Genomic DNA, 21,967 nt, shown 5'->3' with positions numbered 1-21,967 from the left:
TACCCCTCATCCCAGCAGTCACCAAAAATAAAAGGAAGAAAAATGTGAAGAGAAATGAGGAAGAGGACAAATGTGCCAAACCCTAGGTCTTTCTTCCTCCCTTCAGAAGACTCAAGCCTCAGATCTTGCCAACTGGGTCCATGGGATGGGTGGTGCTGAGCCTTCCCCATTCACACTGGGCCTCCCTATGCAAGGTGGTGACAGTGGGCACAAGCAGGGCCACAACACAGGTGATGCCACTTCTGCCACAACAAACACTTCTTCAGCATGTCACCTGTAGTAAAGTGGCTACGTATATACATATGTACATATATGTCTCTTGCACACAAATTGTCCTGGCCTCTAAGCAGATACTGAAGCTCTCCCTCTACCTCCACCAAAGCTTCCCCCTCCTTCAGTGCCACATTAGAGGCAGGGTACCCCATCTTTGCCTCCTTAGGGTCCTATGTGGCAAGTCTCTGCTTGAATCCTTCCTCAGGGGCCCATCCTGGGTCTCAGAATTATAACATGAAATCAGCCAGGAACTCAGAGGTGTCAAACTCACTGCCTGCTAGCAAAACTCTGGCAGAAACAGATGAAAATGTAATTAGAAAACCTTTAACAAAATAAATAAAATACAACACAACATAATGTCTATGTGTAGTGGGATCCCAGTTCGACACCACTGGCCTGAAGGGTCTTCTTTCTTCCAAAGAAATGCTCCTGCACCGCAGGAAGCGTTGCACTTCTCTTTTACTGTTCCTGCGAAAGCGTTATCCAAACCATCTGAGAGGAAAAGAGCCCCTGGAAGGGGCAAAGATCTCGAGACCCGAGTCACTGAGCCAAGGAGGGGAGAAGCGAGGGCCGCAGAGGGTCAATTGGACCTATGTCCAAAAGCCACAAAGTCCGTGTGACTGTTTGGAGAGCTCTGAAGGTTTACAGCTATATAGCTGATCTTCAATCCACCTTGGATAACTCCCACCATCTGCTGTCTTTGCTCCTACACAGGTGCTGATGAACAAAGCTGGAGAAAATCATGAAACTATGCTGACTGGGTGCATTACAAATTTATGTTACACACCAGTATTCCATGGTGGGCTCCCCCACTGTTTTAAGCTTCCTTTTGTGTATTGTCTTCCCCAATTAGACAGTGAATTTCTTGAGCCAGGAACTGTCTTTACCTTTCTTTGTATCCGTAGACCTTAGCACAGTGCCTGACACATAGTAGGTGCTTAATAAATGTTTATTGATTGACTGATTAAAATATAAATTAAATAACTATTTGGGGGACTGTGAGAAGGTAATATAAGGATTCGGGGGTCATACCTGACAGAAAGATTGATTTTTTTTCCCACATCATAACTTGGAGATAGATCACTAAATACAAAGAGGCTCTAAAATGAGGTATTAAAAGCCATATAGGAGATGACCAGAAAAACAATTGAAGCAGGAGAAGCTGAGTGTGAGGACCTGGTGACAGAAGATGCCCAAGGCCATGCATGGAAGAAGCTACTTACAGAAGACATTGGAGCTGAATTGTCAAGCTGACTCTGAAACTATTTTGCTGGGAACCATGATGATTGGAAGAGACGCATTGATTTGCTGAGAGCTGATGGGTGGAGAAAGGCTATTTTAACTGAGAAAGGATGGGAACCAGAGAAGATTTGCACCTTCTAGAAGCTGATTGGAGAAAAGTAGCTCATTTGAAGAGCTGTCTGGCTTTATTTCTCCTTGTTGCTTTCAACAGCCTGAGAGAAGGGAAACTTCTCCCTAGGTTACTACATTACCTTTCATTGCTCTCTGTAGTTTAAGAGGAGATAAAGGAGAAGTAATAGCTTTGTACCTGTTTTGGGGATATACTGACATATTTTGCCAAAAGACTGTAACACTTTCTCAGCACCCTGCTAAGGGCGACTATGTGTTAAAAGTGGCTTTTAACTATGCTTCAGTGGTCTGAGAGTAGTCAAGACGTCATTTTGTCCAAAAGGTGATGCTTGGTGAAGAAAGTTCTATAGAGACCAAGGACATCAATATCTGCCATCCAGGGCCATCCAAGGCACACAGGTTTCCCTATTCATATGCCTTTCTGCTAGGTTTCATAAATGTGTGCCCACTGTCTCTTCGGGATACTGTGTGCATTGGTAAGAGAGTAGGATTCAGGTTTATGGATGTACAATTATATATTTATTCCTGCTTTTGCCTTCTATTGAATAAATATCATGATTATTCTTGATTTTGCCTTATTAGGTAAATGTTTTATGTTTAAGAGTTAATGGTGTCTCTCTGGGAAAGGGAGGGAAAGGAATGAAGGGGGAAATTTGGTCAACGTGAGAACAAAAGATAACAATAAAAATTTATTTAAAAAATGTCAGCAGTGTCATTGTCACTTATTTTGTGTAAATAGGGAGCACACCGTTGGAAGCAAGGTGTTTTAGTGCTAAGTGGTAGAACTGATTTGTCCCCCTTGCCATAGTTACCCCTGAGTACCCTGCAGGTGTTGGGTTGTAGCCATGTGGTAAAGACACTAGCCGAGCCCTCCACACTCCTTCTTCCTTCCATCCCCCATTCTTTTAGAGCTGCCAGCGAAGGCACATTGGAGGTGTATGGATGCAATGTTGGATGGCAAGCCTGGGATATGTGGACATCTTCCCTGAGATAACATAAGTTCCTGGAGTACTGAGGCATTTTACTTCTGTCTTTGTATCTTCAGCACCTTGAACAGTGCCTGGCACAATAAGTCCTTACTAGGTGCTTATTGATTGATCACGAGACATGATATATTGCGATAGAGACAACTTGGGATTTTGAGTCAGAACATGTGGACTTGAGTTGTACCATTATCTTTCATCCTAGGTAAGTCACTTCATATCTAGTTTTTGAGTAGGTAATGAGTTCTCTGTCATTAGAAGTTTTCAAGGAAATACTCCATAAGAGCATGTAGAAGAGACCGAAGAGAAACACTTGATATGAGTGGATGTTGAACCAGATGGTTTTAGAGGGTCTGCCCCCAATCTATGAGTTTCTCTGATCCTCAGGTTCTTCATCTATTTGTAGCAACTGATGGCATGCCATAATTTTTGGGTTTGGTCCTCTAGACCAGAGGCCAAGGCTGTAAAAGTGGGTGAAGCCTGGACTGAAGGGAAGGTGGATGCCAAGGGCCATCTCTAGATCTGCCTTTGAGCTCTCAGGGCACATTCCTTCCTCTATGACCTCCTACATTGATGTGTGCCTCACTTGGATGCATCTCCCTGCCCCCACCAACATACACAATCCCAGAGGAGGAAATTTTAGTTTCCCATTTAAAATATAATTGGAAAATGTTTGACAAAATAAATATACAGTACAAGATACTAGATGATTCGTCATTTTCTAGTCAATATGTATCTTCAGGGATCTGATTCTACTTGAGTTGGATACCACTGACCTAGACAATACCTACTCTATAGTGCTAGTACACACCAGGTACTCTGCTCCCCATCCAATAAGACATAGCACATGAGCCCCCACCGACGTTCACCTTTAAAAGCCAGCCAAAGAACACAATCAGTTAAAAGCAAAGGCATTTAATGGAATAGCATAGTAACAAAAGTAGCAACGAGACATTTTCCCCACGGACCTGGTATGAACTTTTCCACAAATACATATATCATTGACAGGAAGAATGTGCACATGTAGGGAAGACTTGTGTAAGGAACATCTGGGGCCAGGGCACAAACATGGAAGGGCAAGTCATGCTTCTGACATAGAAGGGCCATTGATTTCTAGTGCTATCTTTGGGCTACCTTGATCAGGTCTGTTTCCTGCTGGTTTCTTAGTCTCCCAGAGGGCTCATCAGATGAATGTAGCCTTGCCAGCCACTGGCTGATTGGATGCAAAATCTCTGTATCTGCAGCCCACCACCTTCCTGTTTAGCTGAAATCCTAGGCCAATCCTTCCTCAAGGAGTGGTCAGGCATTCACATAGTCTTTTAGCTCAAAGCCTACATGCTTTTTCTTTTAATAACTTTTAGGGAAAAAAGCAGAACAACTTTCTAGGGACCAGCAAAAAACTTCCACTTGAGTTTCCCTATTTTGTTTCCTCAGTCTTGGCTATGCAATCTTTTCCATTCTTCCATGTCAATGAGGGAACTAGAAAAAGGCACAAAAATAAGGCTGATTCCTTGGAGCAAAGTTTTAACTTGTTCATTCACTCTGCCTGCTACAAGGGCTTTGAAGCACATCTTGACATAATGACCCATGAGAATATCCAACCACATTGATCCTGTCTATGGCACAACATGGTAGTTGTGGTGAGGAAAGTACTCCCATTGATAATGGGAGCCACAATCATTATCTATACCCCCATTTACCTGCAAGTTTTCCTTTCCCAGTGTTTCTTGGAACACTTCCCATCCCCCTGCATTCTCTCTTACCATCACAAGGGGCTCTGGGCTGGGATTGGCTTGGTGTTGAGCACTGTGATGTCATGCTGGAGAATGAAGAGGACTGGGGTGCTATGCCAGGCACTGCTGCTCTCCCTTGTAGGGAATTTGGGGGCTATTGATAAGGGACTGTGTGAGTAAGTGAATAGGGGACTTGTGGGAGAAGTCATGTGCATGTAGGTTCATGTGATTGAGGGTGGAGGACATGTTTGGGGCACATATGAATGAATGTGGAGGATGTATGTTTGGGGACACAGGTAGGTGTCTTAGGGCTAGCCTAAAGAGAAATAGGCTGTATCTAAAGGGCAAAGATTCCCTTTGACCTGAGGTCTTCCAGAAGAGGCTGGTTGGCCACACATGTGGGCTTCTTAGACTAGATGGCCTCTGTAGTCCTCCCCCCCACCCCGGGACTGTGTGTGAGAGATAGCATGTTTTGAAGGGGATGCATACACAAGTGGCATACACTTGTAGGATAGTACACGAGAAGGAATGTGGGGGACACATGAGCTTGGGAGCAAGACATAGAGGTAAGCTTTGTCATCTCTCCTTCCCTCCAGGTGCCTCAGGGCTAGGGAGAAGGGAATGAGCTAAACTTCCCATTTGGTCCTGTCTAGGGGTGGGGGAAAGCTGAGGCCAGTTTTCAACTCCTACCCTCCCCTCCACTTCTCCATCAACCCCTGTCTTATGAGCCTTGACTCTTATTCTTCCTCCAGTGGCCCCTGTGGATCACGGCCATGGGCCAAAATTAAGAGTGAAAAAAGTCGAATCTTGGGAGGCAAGGACACACGTCCTGGGGCCTGGCCCTGGATGGTCAGCATGCAGCTGATTACCAATAGTGGCCAAAGGTCCCATGCTTGTGGGGGCTCCCTATTGACCCCAACCTGGGTGCTCACAGCTGCACACTGCTTCAAGGGCACCAGGTGAGAAGATGGGGAAGGGGTTGGGAGGCAGCCTCACTCTCTCCAGGGTCATCCCTCAATCTTTCCCTCTCTCTGTCCCTCCCTCCCATCCTCCCTCCCCTCACTTCCCCTCCCCTTCTTTTCCCTCTCCTTCCCTCATCTTCTCTTCCCTTCTCTCTTTTTGGGGGTCTGGTTCTAGGATGTGTTGTCTCTGCTGATTTCTGTTGAGGTTTTGCTGCAAACGACTCATTTTGGCATCTTTCCAGAATCTATCTTGTAGTATCTCTTCAAGGATTATCTCTTGGGGCGGGGTGTAGTGTCTCTCTCTGGAGAGGGTCTCTCTGGGGTTTTCTCTTTCTCTCTGAAGCTCTCAAGGGCCTCTTTCTAGGGATTTGTTTTCTGAGAGTCTCTGTTTATAGGGTCCCAGGTCTCGAAATTTCTTGATGTGTCTCCCTGGGAGTTTTTTTTCCCTAAGTCTTCAGGGCTCTCTCTCTCTCTCTCTCTCTCTCTCTCTCTCTCTCTCTCTCTCTCTCTCTCTCTCTCTCTCTCTCTCTCCCTCTCTCTCTCTCCCTCTCTCTTCCCCCTAGCTCTCTCAGGCCTTCAGGAAACTTACCTTGAGATTCCTCCAGAAGGGATGTGCGATCAGTGGATGGGGGTAGGGAGTGAGGTGAAGGGCCATTCTGGGTTCTCATTTCACTGGCTGTCTCCTTAGGGACCTGAGTCAGTGGCGTCTGGTTGTTGGTGCTTGGGAGGTACAGTGGGCAGCAGCAGCCACCCTCAGCAACCTTGAGCAGGAGCGGAAAGCAGTCCGTATTCTGCTACATGAGCAGTACAACTCTTGGACTGAGAACAATGACATTGCACTGGTAGAGATGAATAAGCCTGTTCACTGTGGCTACCTGGTCCAAATTGCCTGTCTACCCCGGCCTTCAGATGATCCAGTCAAGGACTCAGAGCCCTGTATCATTGCTGGCTGGGGATACAAAGAGGAGAATGGTAAGCCAGAGATGGGGCTTTGGGAGGATCATGGGGCAGGTTCTAGAAGTCACTGGGAATATGAAGTTGAAAGGACTGTGGGGTTATAGTAGCACTAGGGAATATTTCAGGGGCTACAGGAATCATTAAGCATCATGGAGGGGAGTCAGAGGCATCTTAATGAATCATGGCATATCATGTAAGGTTCTGGTCATCATGGGGGCATCACTGGAAGAGGATCATGGGTAATGGGAAAGCAAAAACTTCATAAAGAGACCCAGAGAAGCATGAGGGGATCACAAAGGGGTCATTGGGATACATATTACAATGCCATGGCCCTCACTCATGCAAGTCTTCTAGGTCTGGGCCAGCTGCCCTGGTAAAGTTTTCTTGTGGATTCAGGGATAAGTCATCCACCCTTCTTCTATTTACTCCTTACCAAGGCACCATTTTTCTATAGAGACACTGCCCTGAGACATTCTTTATCCAACTAATTCTTTGGACTTTCCCTCAAGATAAATGTGAACAGTCTGAGCTCTTCTAAGTATTTACTACTAGGTCAAAGGGTGTGTATTAAAGGTGATCTCAGTGCCTGGTTCACAATCTTCCCTTCTTCCCTATGTCAATCCCTTTCCCATATATATTGATGCTCCTCAAAACACCTTACTTACCAGTTCCTTAATCTCCTTATCTCCCATGACCTATACCTTGTTTGCACATCTACTTGCACCCTTGATTGCCAACATCATAAGTGTTTTGCTTCTATGATCAAGAACTCTCAAGTTATGACTTCTGGGTCATGTGATTAACAAGCTGGAGGATTAGACAATTTTTCTTATCTCCTTAACTTCTTAACTATCTTAAAAACAAATTATATGCCAAAGATAAAGTAACTTCAGGTGTTTCCATGATTTAGTTCACCTAGAATCCAAAAGAAGGTTAAAAAAAATAACAACCCATGAACTGATACCTACTCTGATCTCACTCAGGACCCCTCTCCTACCTTCTACTAAGCTACTAGCAGTGAGGCTGCACTACACAACCCCAGGATCTAACACAGCCTTGCAACAAAACCTGACTCCATATCCCAGTCTCCTTTCCTCCTTCCATCTCATCAGTGCTGTGGAGATCTTAGCTTCAGGCTAATAGCCACCACTCTGGGGCAGGCAGAAGTGCTCTGGGGCAAAAGCTTTACAGAGTCAGCACCGTGATGGACAATGATCTAAGCTGCAAAAGATTTCCACAGGAGAGCAAGGAGCAGAAGAAAAGGGGAAGGATGAATATTGGCTTGAAATATAGCTCAGCACCCCACCCCACTCTACCCCTCCTCTCAGAGCCTCAAGAGATCCAGACTGTAGAAATCAACCCTATAGTACTACTGCAGCAGCTTTCTGAACTGCTGGTGCCAAGATAGATAACTGAGGAGCAGAGGGAATGGGACATAACACTGGATTGTGTGTGTGTGTGTGTGTGTGTGTGTGTGTGTGTGTGTGTGACTCTGTCAAGTCTGAAGGAAAGAGCTCAGCATATAGATGGGGCCGGTTCTGTTCCCCCTAAAAGTCACTCGTGGCATAGACCTAGCCTAATGAGACATGAATGGCCAATGCAGGAGGATGAGATGCTTTGAAATCCAGACCCCAAAGAAACCATAATTAGAGAGGAGGGAGTTAGAAAGTGAGCAACAGGGGAAAATAAGGAGAAAAACTCTGAAGTTACCAAAGATTCCAGGAAGAAGAAAACTCAAAGATCTTGAACATATTTGCATAAAACAACAAGGAAAATATTAACAGCAGAAAGAAATTTGGCTTCTAAATTTAATAAACAAGTTCAGGTATCCATGAATAAATATTGTCAAACAAAGGAGAATGATCTGGCACACAGACACACAGAGACAGAGGATCTTGAGGAATTTGAGGAGAATATGGGATCACAATACACTGTAAATAAGTGGTTTAAAAGACAAGTGAGAGTTATGAAAGCAGAATATATGGCCTGCACAGCAAAAATAATGGGCAGAGTAGAAAAAGTGGAATCTGAAATGACAAATCTTAGCAAAGAAACAAAAGAGAGAACAATATATTGGAAATGCAAATGTATAGAAGTGAAAGACAACCTAGGAGAAGATAAGCAAAAAAAAAACATTAAAAGAAAATATGCTCACTATTCATGCAAGCAAAACATACTGATTTCAAAGATAGGCTATAGAGAGACAACTTAACGATCATAGGCCTCCCAGAAAAACATGATAGGACAAAAAGCCTTTTTTCCTCAATTTTTAACATTTTTATTTAAAGTTTTGAGTTCCAAATTCTATCCTTTCCTCCCTCCCTTCCCTCCCCTCTACCTGAAATGGTAAGTAATCAGATATAGGTTATACACGCGCAATTATGTAAAACATTTCCACACTAGTCATTTTGTACAAGAAGACTTGAATAGAAGACAAAAATGAAAGAAAGTGTAAAATAGCGTGCTTCAATCCATACCAGTTCTTCCTCTGGAGGCAGATAGTATGCTTCATCATTAGTTCTTTGGAATTGTCTTGGATCTCTGTATTGCTGAGAACAGCTAAGTCACTCACAGTTCTTCATTGAACGATATTGCTGTTACTGTGTACCACGTTCTCCTGGTTCTGTTTACTTCACATTGCATCAGTTCATATAAGTCTTTCCAGGATTTTCTGAAACCATCCTGCTTGTCATTTCTTATAGCACAATAATATTCCTTTACAATCATATACCACAGCTTGTTTAGTTATTTCCCAATTGATGGGAATCCCTTTGATTTCCAATTCTTAAGCCACCACAAAAGAGGACAAAAACTATTAACACCATTATACAGGAAAATAATGGAAGAAAACTGTGCAAAACTATATGTTTAATGAATTTAATTGAATTGAAATTTTATAATGTAGTTCCACAAAAGCATTGATTCACCCATAGACAGGGTAATGCAAAGTTCTGTCCATGATGACACAGACTCTTCACTGCTACCTCCACCTGACTTCTACATCTGTCTCAGTCCCCTTGTGTACTTTTAAAAAGGAATCTCTTACTGGTCTCTCTTTTCACACTCTGGTTTTGTTGTCCTTGGCTGCTACATTCATTCATTCATTCATTCATTCATTCATCATTTTTGCATTTATGTTGTCTGGGATATTCAAGAAGCAAATAAGTTCTTCAGTTCTGGGGTTTTTTCCTAAGACTATTTCAATTGTCTCTTTATTAATTAATTCAAGACTCTTCTGCATCCATCAGAAACACACAGGAAGGAATGGAATAATGTGTTTTGAAGAGCAATGGGGTGTAAGATGCAAACCAGGATGACTTACCTAAAAATATTAGCTTAACCATAAGTGAAAAAAGATGGACATTGAATAATAAAGAGATGCTTTGTGGAACTACATTATAAAATTTCAATTCAATTAAATTCATTAAACATATAGTAAGTGCCTACTATATTCCAGGTACTATGGTAAGTGCTGGGGATGCAACTAAGAAAAAGAAAGTCCCTGCTTTCAAGGAGCTTACAATCTAATGGGGAAGATGACACACAAAAAGAAGCTGGAAAATGGGGGTGGCACACCAGGGGATACTCAGTGTGGGGACATCATGTTCTGTGGAATTTGAGTCAAATAGAGTTGCAGATGGACAGTGGAGAGTGATATGGAAAGTCTGGATTCTTCCCTCTAAAAAGGAAAGCTTTGAGAAAGTGAATGAAAGGGGAGAGGGGAACAAGGGGGTAGAGGGCAATGTATGATGTTCATGAGCCAGATTGAGGGTCAGCAATGAGGTGGTCCCTGTAGTCTTAGGAAGAAAAGTGTATGCAGGGGGGTGGGTGAGGAGGAGGTGGGAAGAACTAAAAAAGCGGGGAGGTAGGAGGGAGGCCTTGCTTTGGAATGTGAGGGAATTCCGCTAATGAATGCTTCTATGGGTGGAGATGTCCTATGGAGAGAGATAGAGATCTTGTGCAGAATACAGTTTAGAGGATTTGGTGCTGGTCTTACCTTGGGGTGGGGAAAGTCAGAACTCTTAGGGGCAACTAGTGCATGGAAGAATGGGAAAGAATGGACCCAGGCGGAAAATATTGAGGCAAGTGGAGTAACTAGAGGGAAGGTATAGATCAGTGGTGTGCTGCATAATCAGGAATGTGTATGCATGTGGGGAGACTCCTACTACTGGGCAATGCCTTTTTTGTTGCTCACAGGAATTGACTTTGTTCTGGGAATGAGGCACGATAGAAAAGAAGAATCCACGGAGTAAGCTCTGCAATGCAGCAAGAGAGACTGCCTAGTGGGGAGAGTCTAGAATATATGACTTGGAAGTTTTGATTCCATGAGGAATACAGAGAACAGACAATTACAGGGGTCATGAAGGAGGGCCTAGAGTAGATAGAAAGAGGATGGATAATGAAGAGAATGAGAGAAACCTTTTCTGGGAAGGGGCACAAAAATGAAATTTTAAAAATTAATGAACAGGATGAGTTGAAGGGGAAGAGAGAAAGGGAGAATATATTTGATGGAGAAGGAAAAAAGGGAGAAGAGTGAAATGACCAGATAAGACAAGGAAAGAAAAAGGATCTAATAAGCAAAAAACCCAAAGGGAAAGGGATAGTTAATAGAAGGAGGGGTTTGGAGGCAAGGGGGAAGCAAGACATTGGGAATAGGGCCACCTTAAAAAAGAACAAACTAAAGTAATTAAAGGAAACATAGTGCTGTTTTTACAACAGAAGAGGGAAAATCATAATTTGAAAAAAACTCCAGTGTTAGTGACAAATGGAGAAAAATATAGTTCTCATAACTTTAAATGGGAATGGATTGAATAATCCAATAAAATGAAAAAGAGTGACAGATTGGATAAGAAAATAAAACCTTACAATCTGTTGCTTATAAGAATCACATTTGAAAAATGAAAACATAACACAAAATAAAATTGAGGAGATGGAAAAAATTTACTATGCATCAAATAAATCCAAAAAAGCAGGAGTCACAATTACGTTATCTGACAAAGCAAAAAAAAAAAAACACCCAAAATACAAAAAGGGATAAAGAAAGAAACTACATTATGCTGAAAGAAACCACAGACAGCACACCAATAACAGAAATAAACTTTAATGCTATAACCGCCTTAGTGTATCAATTCATAAAGAAAACATTAATTGAGCTACAAGAAAACATAAACAGTGAAACAATAGTGACAGAAGACTTCAATATTTCTCTCTCCATTTTGGATAAGTCTAACAGAAAGAAAAACAAAAGGGAAAACATGGAACTGAACCAATTGCTAAGAAACTAGAGATTCTCTAGTTGATGGCAGCATCTAAATATGACAATAAAAGAAAATGCATATTTCTTTGCACCACATGGAACTTTTATAAAAATTGGCTGTGTACTAGGGCACAGAGATATTGCAAACAAATTTAAAAAGACAAATAGTTTAATACATTCTTTATAGACCACAATGCAATAATATTAGTCATTTGTTCAGGGCCCAAAAACAAAAGACAAAAGGCCCAAATAGAGATTTTAACAATATGAATGAGTTAAAGAACAAATCACAGAAACAGCTAATGATTATGTGAAAGAAAATGATAATGATAAAACAACATGCCAAAATTTCTGGGATGTAGCTAATGCAGTACCCCAAGGGAAAAAAATAATATCCATGCAAGCTTACACTTACAAAGTAGAAAAAGAGAGGATTAGTGAACTGAATATACATTTGAAGATTAGAAAGTCAACAAATAAGCACACTTAAATTAAGCACAAAGGAGGAGATTTTAAAATTAGAGAAGAAATAGATAAATTGAAAACAAAAAATATAAAAATGGCAAAACTAAAAGCCAGTTCTTTGAAAAGACTAATAAAACAGATAAACCTTTAGTTGACAGGATTAAAGAAGAGGGCAGAAAATCAAATCAATAAAACAGCAAACGAATAAGATGAAATCAAATCAAAATGAGAAATAAAAAGGCTAGTTAGATCATATTACAGTTAGATCATATTACAGTTTTATGCACAGAATAAAAAAGAAATAGAGGAATAAATTAAAAAAATATAAATCACTCAAACTCTCAGAAGGCCAGATAGAAATCTTAAATAACCCAATGTCAGAAAAGGAAATAAATCTAGCTGCAAAGGAATTGCCAAAGAAAAAACTCCTGGTCTTGATGGATTCATGTGAAAATTCTATCAAACTTATAAAAAATAATTAGTGCCAATGGTTCACAAATTATTCTCAAAAATTGAGAAAGAAAGCATCCTACCAGAATCCATTTGTGAGACAAATATAGTTCTTATACCTAAACCAGGGAAGGATAAAACACAGATGGAAAACTGTAGGCCAATTTCATTATTGTATATTGACTCAAAAATTCTAAATAAAATTTTATCAGACTATAATGATTTATCCAAGAAATCATTCATTATGACCTAGTGGGATTTATAATAGGGATGTGTGGATGGTTCCACATTAGGAAAACATTCAACATGGTTAATCATATTAAAAACCAAAACATCTAAACCATATGATCGTCTCAATAAATGCATAAAAGATGTTTTGCCAAGTGTAGCACTCTTTTATGCTAAAACTTTGCAAAATATAGGCATAGAGGAAACTTTTTAAAAAACATCACAATAACCATCTACCTAAAACCACAAGCAACCATCTTATTCAATGAGGATACACTAGAACCTTTCTCAATAAATACAAGATTTGGCTGAGAGATGTAGAAAAGAGAATATTCTGTGGTGTCTATTTCTTCTTGATTGAAAAAAGAAGTTGGTATTAGAACTAGACATGTCCCTAAAGGCTCTCATTAAGTATGGTGTATTGAATGAATATCTTAAAATTGTCATATTTTATCCTAGAGATACATTTTGTCAATGATACATTAAGCATCAGCCTCAAAGGAGGTATATACACACATACACACACAAACATACACGTACATATACACTTCCTGAAGTCTTTAGAACAACAAGCTAGGGAGGGGGACGTGATGGAGACTGCCTGCTACTCCTCTCACATCTTCCTGGACTCTTTTCTTTCTTCAGTGACTGGAAGTGGGGTCGGCCTTTCCCATCTTTCCTCTTGAAGCTGGAAGCCAAAAGTGCTTGAAGTGACTCAAGGTTTGAAGAGTCTCAAAGAAGACTGGATGACAACTGAAGCTTTCATTCACAGAAATGCTACCCTACCCCTCAAGCAGGGCAGGGCATTCATCTCCACCAAGGAGAGAGTCCCATCCCAATGGACTTTGGGATAGGTCACACGTAGATTGTGTGTGTGTGTGTGTGTGTGTGTGTGTGTTGTTAACCAAAGAATACACAAGTTCAAAGCAAAAGACATTCCAAAAACAGGATAGCAAAACATGTAGCAAGAAAGACTTCCCTCCATATACATGGTGTTACTCTATTTTTGGCTGCCATATCCACTGTTCATTGGGGGAAAAGACCCTTGAAGGGTATGTGTGTGACTGGGGAACATGAATAGGATGGTGCACCAAAACACGTCGCCAGACCACCTAGGTGTGTGTGACATATCATGCCTCCAGGGCTGTAGAGAGCAGATAATGCTTTGGTTTCTTCACTGATACCCATTCCTCTGGAGCTCTGTCCCTCTGTCCGAATGTTTTCCTTTGCTCAATCCCTGTTATCTAAATGATACTTCTGCTGCTGCTTCGGCTGCTGGCCAGGCTTATTCAGTTTCTGTTGAGCCACTCTCTGCTCCCACCTATTGGTCTTTAGAAGCTATTCTTGGGTGATTATCATCAGCTGCTTTCTCCTACCCCCTGCTGGACTGCAGCTGCTAGGCAGTCTTTTCCTGAGGGGAGAAAGTTAAGCTCTTTAAATCATAGTTTATTAGGGCATTGCAACCAAACACAACCTGGTTGCCAACAAAAGCCAGGAGAAGTCCTCAGGCTAAGATTAAATCTGTTTATGTGGCTTTTTTTTTCTTTTTGCTGGACTGAGGTTCCCAAATCTTCTATCTGATTTAGGATTAGAAAATTCCTTTCATGTTGTGTCAAAACTTGGCATTGCTGGATTTCATTCTTTTTGCATCCTGTATCTGGAGGACTTCATTTAGAATTGGAAAGAATCTCTGTGGAATTTGGGTGATGAAATTTTCAACTTCAATAATATCCAGATTACCATGCAAGACAATCAAGGTCTAGGTGGACCTCGGCGGGTCCTGACTCAGTACCTTCTGACTCAATTCCCATGTTCTACATTTCTGCTTTTGTTATGCCTTCTCAGTAGCAGCAAAATGGTGGCTTCCTCAGACATATTACCCAGTTATCAATTCATCAACAAGGATTTATTAAGTGCCCACTGCATGCCAGGCATCGTTCAACACTTGAGATGCAAGTAAGAGAGTCCGTACTTTTTTCAATGAGCTTTAATTTTATCAGAGGCATAACTAGAGCTTCTTCTACCAGGTTATAACTTCAGCTGGATGAACTTCAGTTCAGCCCTCCCCCCAATTCCAGTGTCTTCTCATATCTTTTCTTTGAAACCAATACTGTTCATTGGGATTCATTTTTCAACTGTTTTGTAATTGTAATAATTGTATATGTTGTTTTCCTGACTCTGTTTACTTCATTCTATATCAGTTTGTGTAAATTTTTCCACATCTAAGAGGGGTGTGTGTGTGTGCGTGCATGCATGTGTGCATGCGTGCGTGCGTGTGTGTGTGTGTGTGTGTGTGTGTGTGTGTGTGTGTAGTGTGTTTTGCCCATGTAGGTTGTGGAAATCTCTAGAATCTCTTTCCCCCACTGTTCTCCAATGGCAAGGAGACTTTGATTTTGGCTGGTGAAGCAGGAGGTTGGGGCCAGAGTCTGGCCACCCTGCTTTCCTCAAAGAGATGGTAAATTGGGCTAGAATTCTGTTTTCTCTCTTAAATATTGTTAACCTAGGGGAAATTGTTTTTAGGTCCAAGCTATGCTCCTGATCACTATCCCTTAATGGGGAAGAAATGCCCCCAAAGTTTCTGTCTTAATTCCTCTCCCACCAAATGTCAGTTCCACAATGAACACGCATAACAACTAACAAATAAACTCATTTATCTAAGACATAGCAAAATAGGAATTAGAGAAAGTATACATAGGAGAATATTTACCAGACAGTACAGAGTGAATGAGCTCTCCCAGTGGGAGTGAGATGACTCAGCTCAACCAAGAAAGAGAGTCTCAGATCTCACCCAAGGGGAAATTCCAATGGGAAAGTCTCTAGCGTAGCGAGTTGCAGATTGGGACACGATAAAGGTTTTCTCCTGCACATTAGCTGTTTCCTGGAGACTTTCTCTCTTCCGAATACATAATGGTATGTTCTTTTTCCTCAAGGTAGGAAGCCAATAGACCAGGATCTTTCTTCAGGTTCACATTGCCCGTGTTTCTCTGTATCTTTCACATTAGCTGATTCATAAAGAACACCAATATTCCATAACATTCATGTACCAGTTTGTTTAGCTCTTCCCTATTTAACAGGGAATTTGGTTTTCAATTATTTTATTTCCAGTTCTTTGCTACTATGAAACAAGTGCCAGTGTATATGGGGGCTGTCTTCTTGTCAATGGCCTCCTTGGGATACAAATTTAGCAATGGAATCTCAGGGTCAAGGGCATAGACCTTTTAGGGAAAGGTAATAAGCATTTATTAAGCACCTGCTATTTGCCAAGCACTGTGATAAGCACTTTTACAAATATTACCTCATTAGCTTTTAATCACCTTATTTGCATAATTCCCAATTGGTTTCCAATGGAGCTCTAACATCAAGGTCTTTGGGACTTTCAGTGAAGCCAAACTGTCACAAAGGACCTTACTGAACCCCATATTTTTTTTCCTGCTGATGCACCATACCTGTAAAGTCTTCACGTTGTAGGTGACACCATGAAGAAGGTGACATCAGAAGGCTACAGCATATGTCAGGCCTGAAGCACCAACTGTCTCTTGGACAGCTCCAACTGGATGTCCTGCAGGCAGCACAAACTTAACAGATGCAGCATCTTTCCCTCCGAACCCACCACTTTGCCAAACTGCCCTATTACTGATAAGGCTCCACTGTCCCCTAGGTCACCCAGGCTGCAGCCTCAATGTCACCCTCCCCTCCTCACTCTCACCCCTCCTGTAACTCCAGTCTCTTGGAGAATCTTCCAGTTTCCTCTTTCACAGTAGCTTCCAACTACGTTCCCTTTTCTCCACTTAGACAGCTGCCATCCTTGGACCTTCAATGCTTCTTACCTCGTTGATTGCAATAGCAAGTCTCTTCCACTCTGTCTATCCTTCACTCAGCTGCTGAGATGATTTTCCTAAGATTTCTCCTCTTCAGCTCCCTATTATTTCTTCTTCTTCCTCCTCTTCTCCTACCCCTCCCCCGAAGGGTCACACAGCTAGTAAGTGTCAAGAATCTGAGGCTGTTATTTGAACCCAGGTGCTCCTGACTCCAGGGACAGTACTAATCCATTGCACCACCTAGCTGCCCCTACTTCTAAGATCAAATAAGAATTCCTCTGCTAGACATTTAAACCCTTCCACAAACAGTCCCCTTCCTACCTTCCCAATCTTCATGCCCCCTGCTCTTCTCTATCACCCTATGATGCAGCTACATTGGTCTATTGGAAGTTCCTCAGAGAGTTCATCTTTCATCTCTAGGCCTTCCCACTGGCTGCCCCCATGCCTCAATGCTCTACATACACCTTCACCCTTAGCTTTTTCCTATTTTCTTCGATTCTCACCTTGAGTGGGAGGTCTTCCCCAGTCATGCCTTCTCTCCCCCCCCATCCCCCACCCCTATGCTAGTTCTGTCCCCTCTGAGATTACATTCCATCTATTGTATGTATGTATGCGTGTATGTATGAATGTATGTGTGAATATGGGCAGCTAGGTGGTGCAGTGGATAGAGTGTGCTGGGTCTGAAGTCAGGAAGAGCTGAGTTCAAATCCAGTTTCAGACACTTGCTAGCTGAACAAGTCACTTTACCCTACTTGTCTCGGTTTCCTCATCTTATAAAATGACCTGGAGAAGGAAATGGCACAAAGCACTCCAGTATATTTGCCAAGAAAACCCCAAATGGGGCCATGGAGAGTTGGATTTGACTGAAATAACCAAACAATAAATGTACATATGTATGTAATTATTTACCTCTTGTTCCCCTCTTCTCTCCCCATCCATAAAAATGTAATTGCTTTGAAACTAGGGATTGTTTTTGCCTTCCTTTGTATCCTTCAGTACTTGGCAAATGCCTGGCGCACTGAGTGAGGGCTTAATAAATGTTTGCTGACTGCCCAACCAATACTGACCTGCACATGAGAAGTGCTTGAAAAGACTTACCTCATCGAGGACTTGGACGATGGGTGAAGGGCATGGGCTGGTTCTGTAGTTAGAGGGATGATAGCAAATGGATAGTCTGACCCTGGTACTCACTCGAGATGAAGAGCATCAGAGGAAGGTGTATTGGGTGGATTGCCCATGGAAGATTTGCTGATACATGGGTTAGAGGTACATGGCTCGATGAATAAACTAGCTTGTATTGGTACTTACCGGTGAAACAAGCACCTGCCCTGTTGTTCTCAGAGATCCGCTGATGTGTAAGGAGGCTGATTAAGTCACACTAGTTAGAGCTTTGGCTTGGGCCAGCATTGAATAGGAGGATGGGCTCCTGCAGATTTGACCTTTGTCTTAAAGCTGTATACATTTTAATTTTGTTTTTGTCAATAGGAAATGTTTTAGGTCTTTCTTAGAAGCAGCCTCCCGGGAAATCTTTCAAGATATGGTCTGAGTGTTGTCCTATTTAGTAGAAAGGACCAGGTGCTGTCAAATCAAATCCTTATCCTTATTTTTTGTTTACAGTACCCAAGAGCAGAGAATGCTTTGGGATAACCATCATCAATTCTCGGTGGCTGCCTCCCTCTCCATGGTTCTGTCGTTTTGTGGATAAGAATTCTTGTTTCACTAGAATTACAGGATTTTTGTACTATACAGATTACCCAATCTAATCTCATGGCTTGTAACTCCCCACTGGTTTGTCCTCTTCCTTATGTCTCTCACTTCTAAAGCATTTTGTATAAATCTTTAATCAGAATATTAGGGATAAATAAAGTAGGTAACATTAATTCACCCAGTGCAACAAATAGCAATAAACAAGCAGTCTTCCAAAGGGGCCACTAAACCTCTGTTTGGCCTAAAGGGATGACACCTCTTGACCCTCCTGTCCTGATCTTTACACAAGTTCAAGGAGCTTTATTGGTACATGAAACAGGCTAATGTTTCCTGGAGGCTTTCGTGGAGTTTTTCATCTCTTGGGGTATGGTGTCTACCAGGAGGCTCCTGGGAGGCACTCAGTACCTAGTACCTAGAATTAGGGATGAGGCAAAGCTAGGAAGTGCAGAGGAAGGTGGGCACAGGACTGGGGCAGAGTCAGGTGCAGGATAAGACAGAAGTCCAAGGAGAGGGACAGGACAGAGGCAAGTATAGGGTGGGGAGGGGACATTTATTATTCTTGACACTATACTTAGAGGACTAGACTCATTCTTTGAGATTCCCCCTAAGGTACTTTCTCTCACTTCTGTCTCTTCCACATGGGCCTGACATAGTCATTCAGTGAGTGAGTTCCCTGTGTTACCACATCAGTCCTGTCAGACACCTTTCCTTCTTCTTAACTGGTTTCAAACTGTAACCCGAAATCCTCTGCCCTGGATTTGTGTGTGTGTGTGTGTGTGTGTGTGTGTGTGTGTGTGTGTGTGTGGCAATTGGGGTTAAGTGACTTGCCCAGGGCTACGCAGCTAGTAAGTGTCAAGTGTCTGAGGCCAGATTTGAACTCAGGTCCTCCTGACTCCAGGGCCCGTGCTCTATCCGCTGCTGCACCCCTTAGCTGCCACACCCTGGATTTTCTCATTGCCTTAGGGTCCTTTTCTCTTAAATATTTCACCATTCTGTCCAATAATCCTGAGAGCAGAGACAGGAGTTCCTCCAGCCCTTTTAACTTCTCTTTGATCAAGGATTTGGGTTGTACAAGTGTTTGGTGTGCCCAGAGAATTGTGGGGCTAGACAGGGAGGCCAGGGGCTTCTCCTCAGTTGTCCAGGTGCCCAGATGCCTGATGCCATCTTCCTTGTTGACCCCACCACCTCTTGGCTCTTCTTTGCCTTGGCCTTGAAGAATCACATTCCACACATTTTTGTAAAGGTTGGGGTCATGGAAAGTAGGGGATCCCAGCATGATGAAAGGTTAGGGGAGGGTCTCAGAGGCTGGCCAAGGGTCATGGAGTCAGAGCAGATTTGGGGATCATAGGAAGTCATAGATTTTGAAGTAGGGTGGGAATCTTTGGTGACCAGTCTGACCGGAGCGCTCTGGCTGTAGCTTCGCAGCCTGCAGCTGTTCTGCAGGAAGCAGAGGTGAAGATCATTAGTTTGGAAACATGTAATGGGACTGAGTGGTACCAAGGATTCATTCACTCGAACAACCTGTGTGCTGGCTACCCAGAGGGTAAAATCGACACTTGCCAGGTAACATTCCTCCCCAGGCCCCTCAGACCCTTATGTCCCTAAGCCCACCCAACCTTAACACTGTGATCCCAGCCTCCTAACCAATACCCTTCTGCTTAATTCTAATGTGAATGATCCAATGAGCCTCTTTTCTAGTCATTCATATAGCTCTCTGGGAGGGCTGTGGGAAAGTTACTCTGTACACCCCTTCTCTCATGAAGACCAACTAGTACCTGCAGACCCTCTTCTTTTCCATAAGCTCACACCTGGACGTCTTTCCCCAGAACCAGGAGGTGAGGTCTGCTGGGTCCTTTATTCCATGCTCAGTAGACCATGCCATGTAGACCACTTCCTGAATGCCCTGGGATCTCTCCAGTCCCAAATTAACACTCAGAATTTTGTCCACGTGTGTGTGTGTGTGTGTGTGTGTGTGTGTGTGTGTATCCTGAGGGGTCAGTGCCCTGATCATTTAGGTATCCCAAGGGAGCAATGACTGTGTGAACTGAGAGCACTGTGAATTCATGTACTTAGAGGACAGTGATCTTGCGAGCTGAGAGGACCATGTGCATGTCAGGCAGGGGGCAGGAGCCACGGGTCCCTGTAACACAGACTGTGACAATGTTTTCTTTCTGTGCAGGGGGACAGTGGTGGGCCACTCATGTGCAAGGACAAAAGCAGTAACACCTTTGTGGTGACTGGCATCACCAGCTGGGGCACAGGCTGTGGCCGGGTGAAACGGCCGGGGGTCTACACATCCACGGGGAACTTTCTGGAGTGGATCACATCCAAGATTGGAGCTGATGCTGTGTTTGATGACATGCCTTCACCAGTCAAGAACCCCATATTAATGCCTCATAGAGGGAGACCGGGGAGAGGGGTGACTCCAAAAAGTAGGAGTTCTTTCATTCAAGCAAAATGGGGCATCCCCAAAGATAAATGGGGCCCCTTCCTCCCTTGACCTCTCTCCATCTGTCCCTCACCCCCAAGAGGGAGGGCTATGGCCCTATCACAGACAGGAGTTTGCAACCTTACCTTTCATTCAGGCACATTTCTAGCAGGGATGCTTAAGCGTTCTCAGGGTCATTTTCTCTCCTGGTCTTTCAACTTCCAATGTCATTGGCTCTCTATTTCTTTAGCTGATGTAGGAAGAGACAAGCCCAGTTCTCTATCCAGTATGTTTTGGCATTTTCCCTTGATGGCTACCGTTTTGCCTAATCTTGCCCATAAATGGGTGTCCTTTCCTCTAATCACATTAGATCATGGGGAAGAGAGGAATCAGTTGTCTGGCCATGGCTTGCCAAAGCCCCATGACCCTCCAAGCCAGAACCCTTCATCCCACTTCTATCTTTTAATCCATTGACAAATTTCCCCTGTGGGATTTCTATGCTCATGTTGACTTATACCAACTGTACCTTTAAGGCCAACATATTTCTCAGGTATGAGCTGAGTCAAGGAACATACTACCACATTCACCGCTAATAGTTCAAATCAGGCTGTTTATTGGGTAAAGTCTATATGCAGGAATACAGACAGATTTTGACACAGAGTTGCCTCCACAGCCCCAGATTCCACAACTCTGGAATAGGTAGGGGCACAGATGGTAACCAGTGTACCAACTGCAAGATACATAGACTATGTGAGACCAGTGTCTCTTAGCTGAAGGTGAATATGGAGCTGGACTTTTAATACAACAGCCTTTATGAGTCAGCACAAATGAATCACTTCAGTTCATAGCATCAAGAAATGAACCCATAGGAATCAAGAATTGTAGTGTGAATAAATACTGAAGCTTGACAAATCATCATGAGGAGGGTTGGGGAATACTATTACCTGTAGATTGAATAAACCCAGAAGCAGGGTTAGGGTAAGGTGCAATGTCGGCGGCCGGACGGGATGTGCCCCACTTTGGCACCCCGTACTCCCCGACTACCGCCTATCACTCACCCTGCCCACGGGTCTTCGGACGTCTCCGGCTCCTCCCGGGGGACGCGAGAGGAGAATCACCAGACAGCCACCGGAATGCGACAAGCAGGTTTATTGCAATGGCGTACCAGAAGTCCCACAAATCCCACTGACCCTCTCTGGGGAGCGCCTTATATTGGGTGTTTCGGGTTGGCTCCTCCCCAGTTCCTCCCCGAGGGTGGAGCTCCTCCAGTTAGAGCCGCCCCGGTACTGACGTGACGGAAGCCACACAGGCACTGCCGCGTCAGCAGGTCCAGAC

The 21,967-nt window shown here is 43.1% G+C and overlaps 1 protein-coding gene across 2 annotated transcripts; it reads left to right on the top strand.

Moving 5' to 3' along the window:
• The first annotated feature begins 4,448 nt into the window (after nucleotides 1-4,448).
• Nucleotides 4,449-21,549, top strand: LOC118851917 (acrosin-like). Of its 2 annotated transcripts, none has more exons than XM_036761499.1 (5): nucleotides 4,449-4,926; nucleotides 5,113-5,319; nucleotides 6,011-6,294; nucleotides 19,622-19,767; nucleotides 20,384-21,549. In XM_036761499.1, the coding sequence occupies exons 2-5, from the start codon at nucleotides 5,207-5,209 to the stop codon at nucleotides 20,702-20,704; spliced, it is 864 nt and encodes a 287-aa protein (XP_036617394.1). In that variant the 5' UTR covers nucleotides 4,449-4,926; nucleotides 5,113-5,206; the 3' UTR covers nucleotides 20,705-21,549. The 2 variants fall into 2 exon arrangements, with proteins under 2 accessions (XP_036617394.1, XP_036617393.1); XM_036761498.1 differs by having other exon boundaries at nucleotides 4,450-4,536.
• The last annotated feature ends 418 nt before the right edge of the window (nucleotides 21,550-21,967 follow it).

This window comes from Trichosurus vulpecula, chromosome 5 (assembly GCF_011100635.1).
Source record: "Trichosurus vulpecula isolate mTriVul1 chromosome 5, mTriVul1.pri, whole genome shotgun sequence".
In the NCBI taxonomy this organism is placed as follows: domain Eukaryota; kingdom Metazoa; phylum Chordata; class Mammalia; order Diprotodontia; family Phalangeridae; genus Trichosurus; species Trichosurus vulpecula.
Note: the sequence above shows the minus strand (reverse complement) of the source record. Positions and strands in the feature narration are given on the sequence as shown.

Bases quoted from the DNA above. Each gene is read 5' to 3' on its own strand.
- LOC118851917 (XM_036761498.1), top strand. From the start codon at position 4,454: ATGAAGAGGACTGGGGTGCTATGCCAGGCACTGCTGCTCTCCCTTGTA. The intron at 4,537-5,112 runs GTAAGTGAATAG...TTCTTCCTCCAG, and splicing joins ATTGATAAGGGACTGTGTGA to TGGCCCCTGTGGATCACGGC. The intron at 19,768-20,383 runs GTAACATTCCTC...CTTTCTGTGCAG, and splicing joins GTAAAATCGACACTTGCCAG to GGGGACAGTGGTGGGCCACT.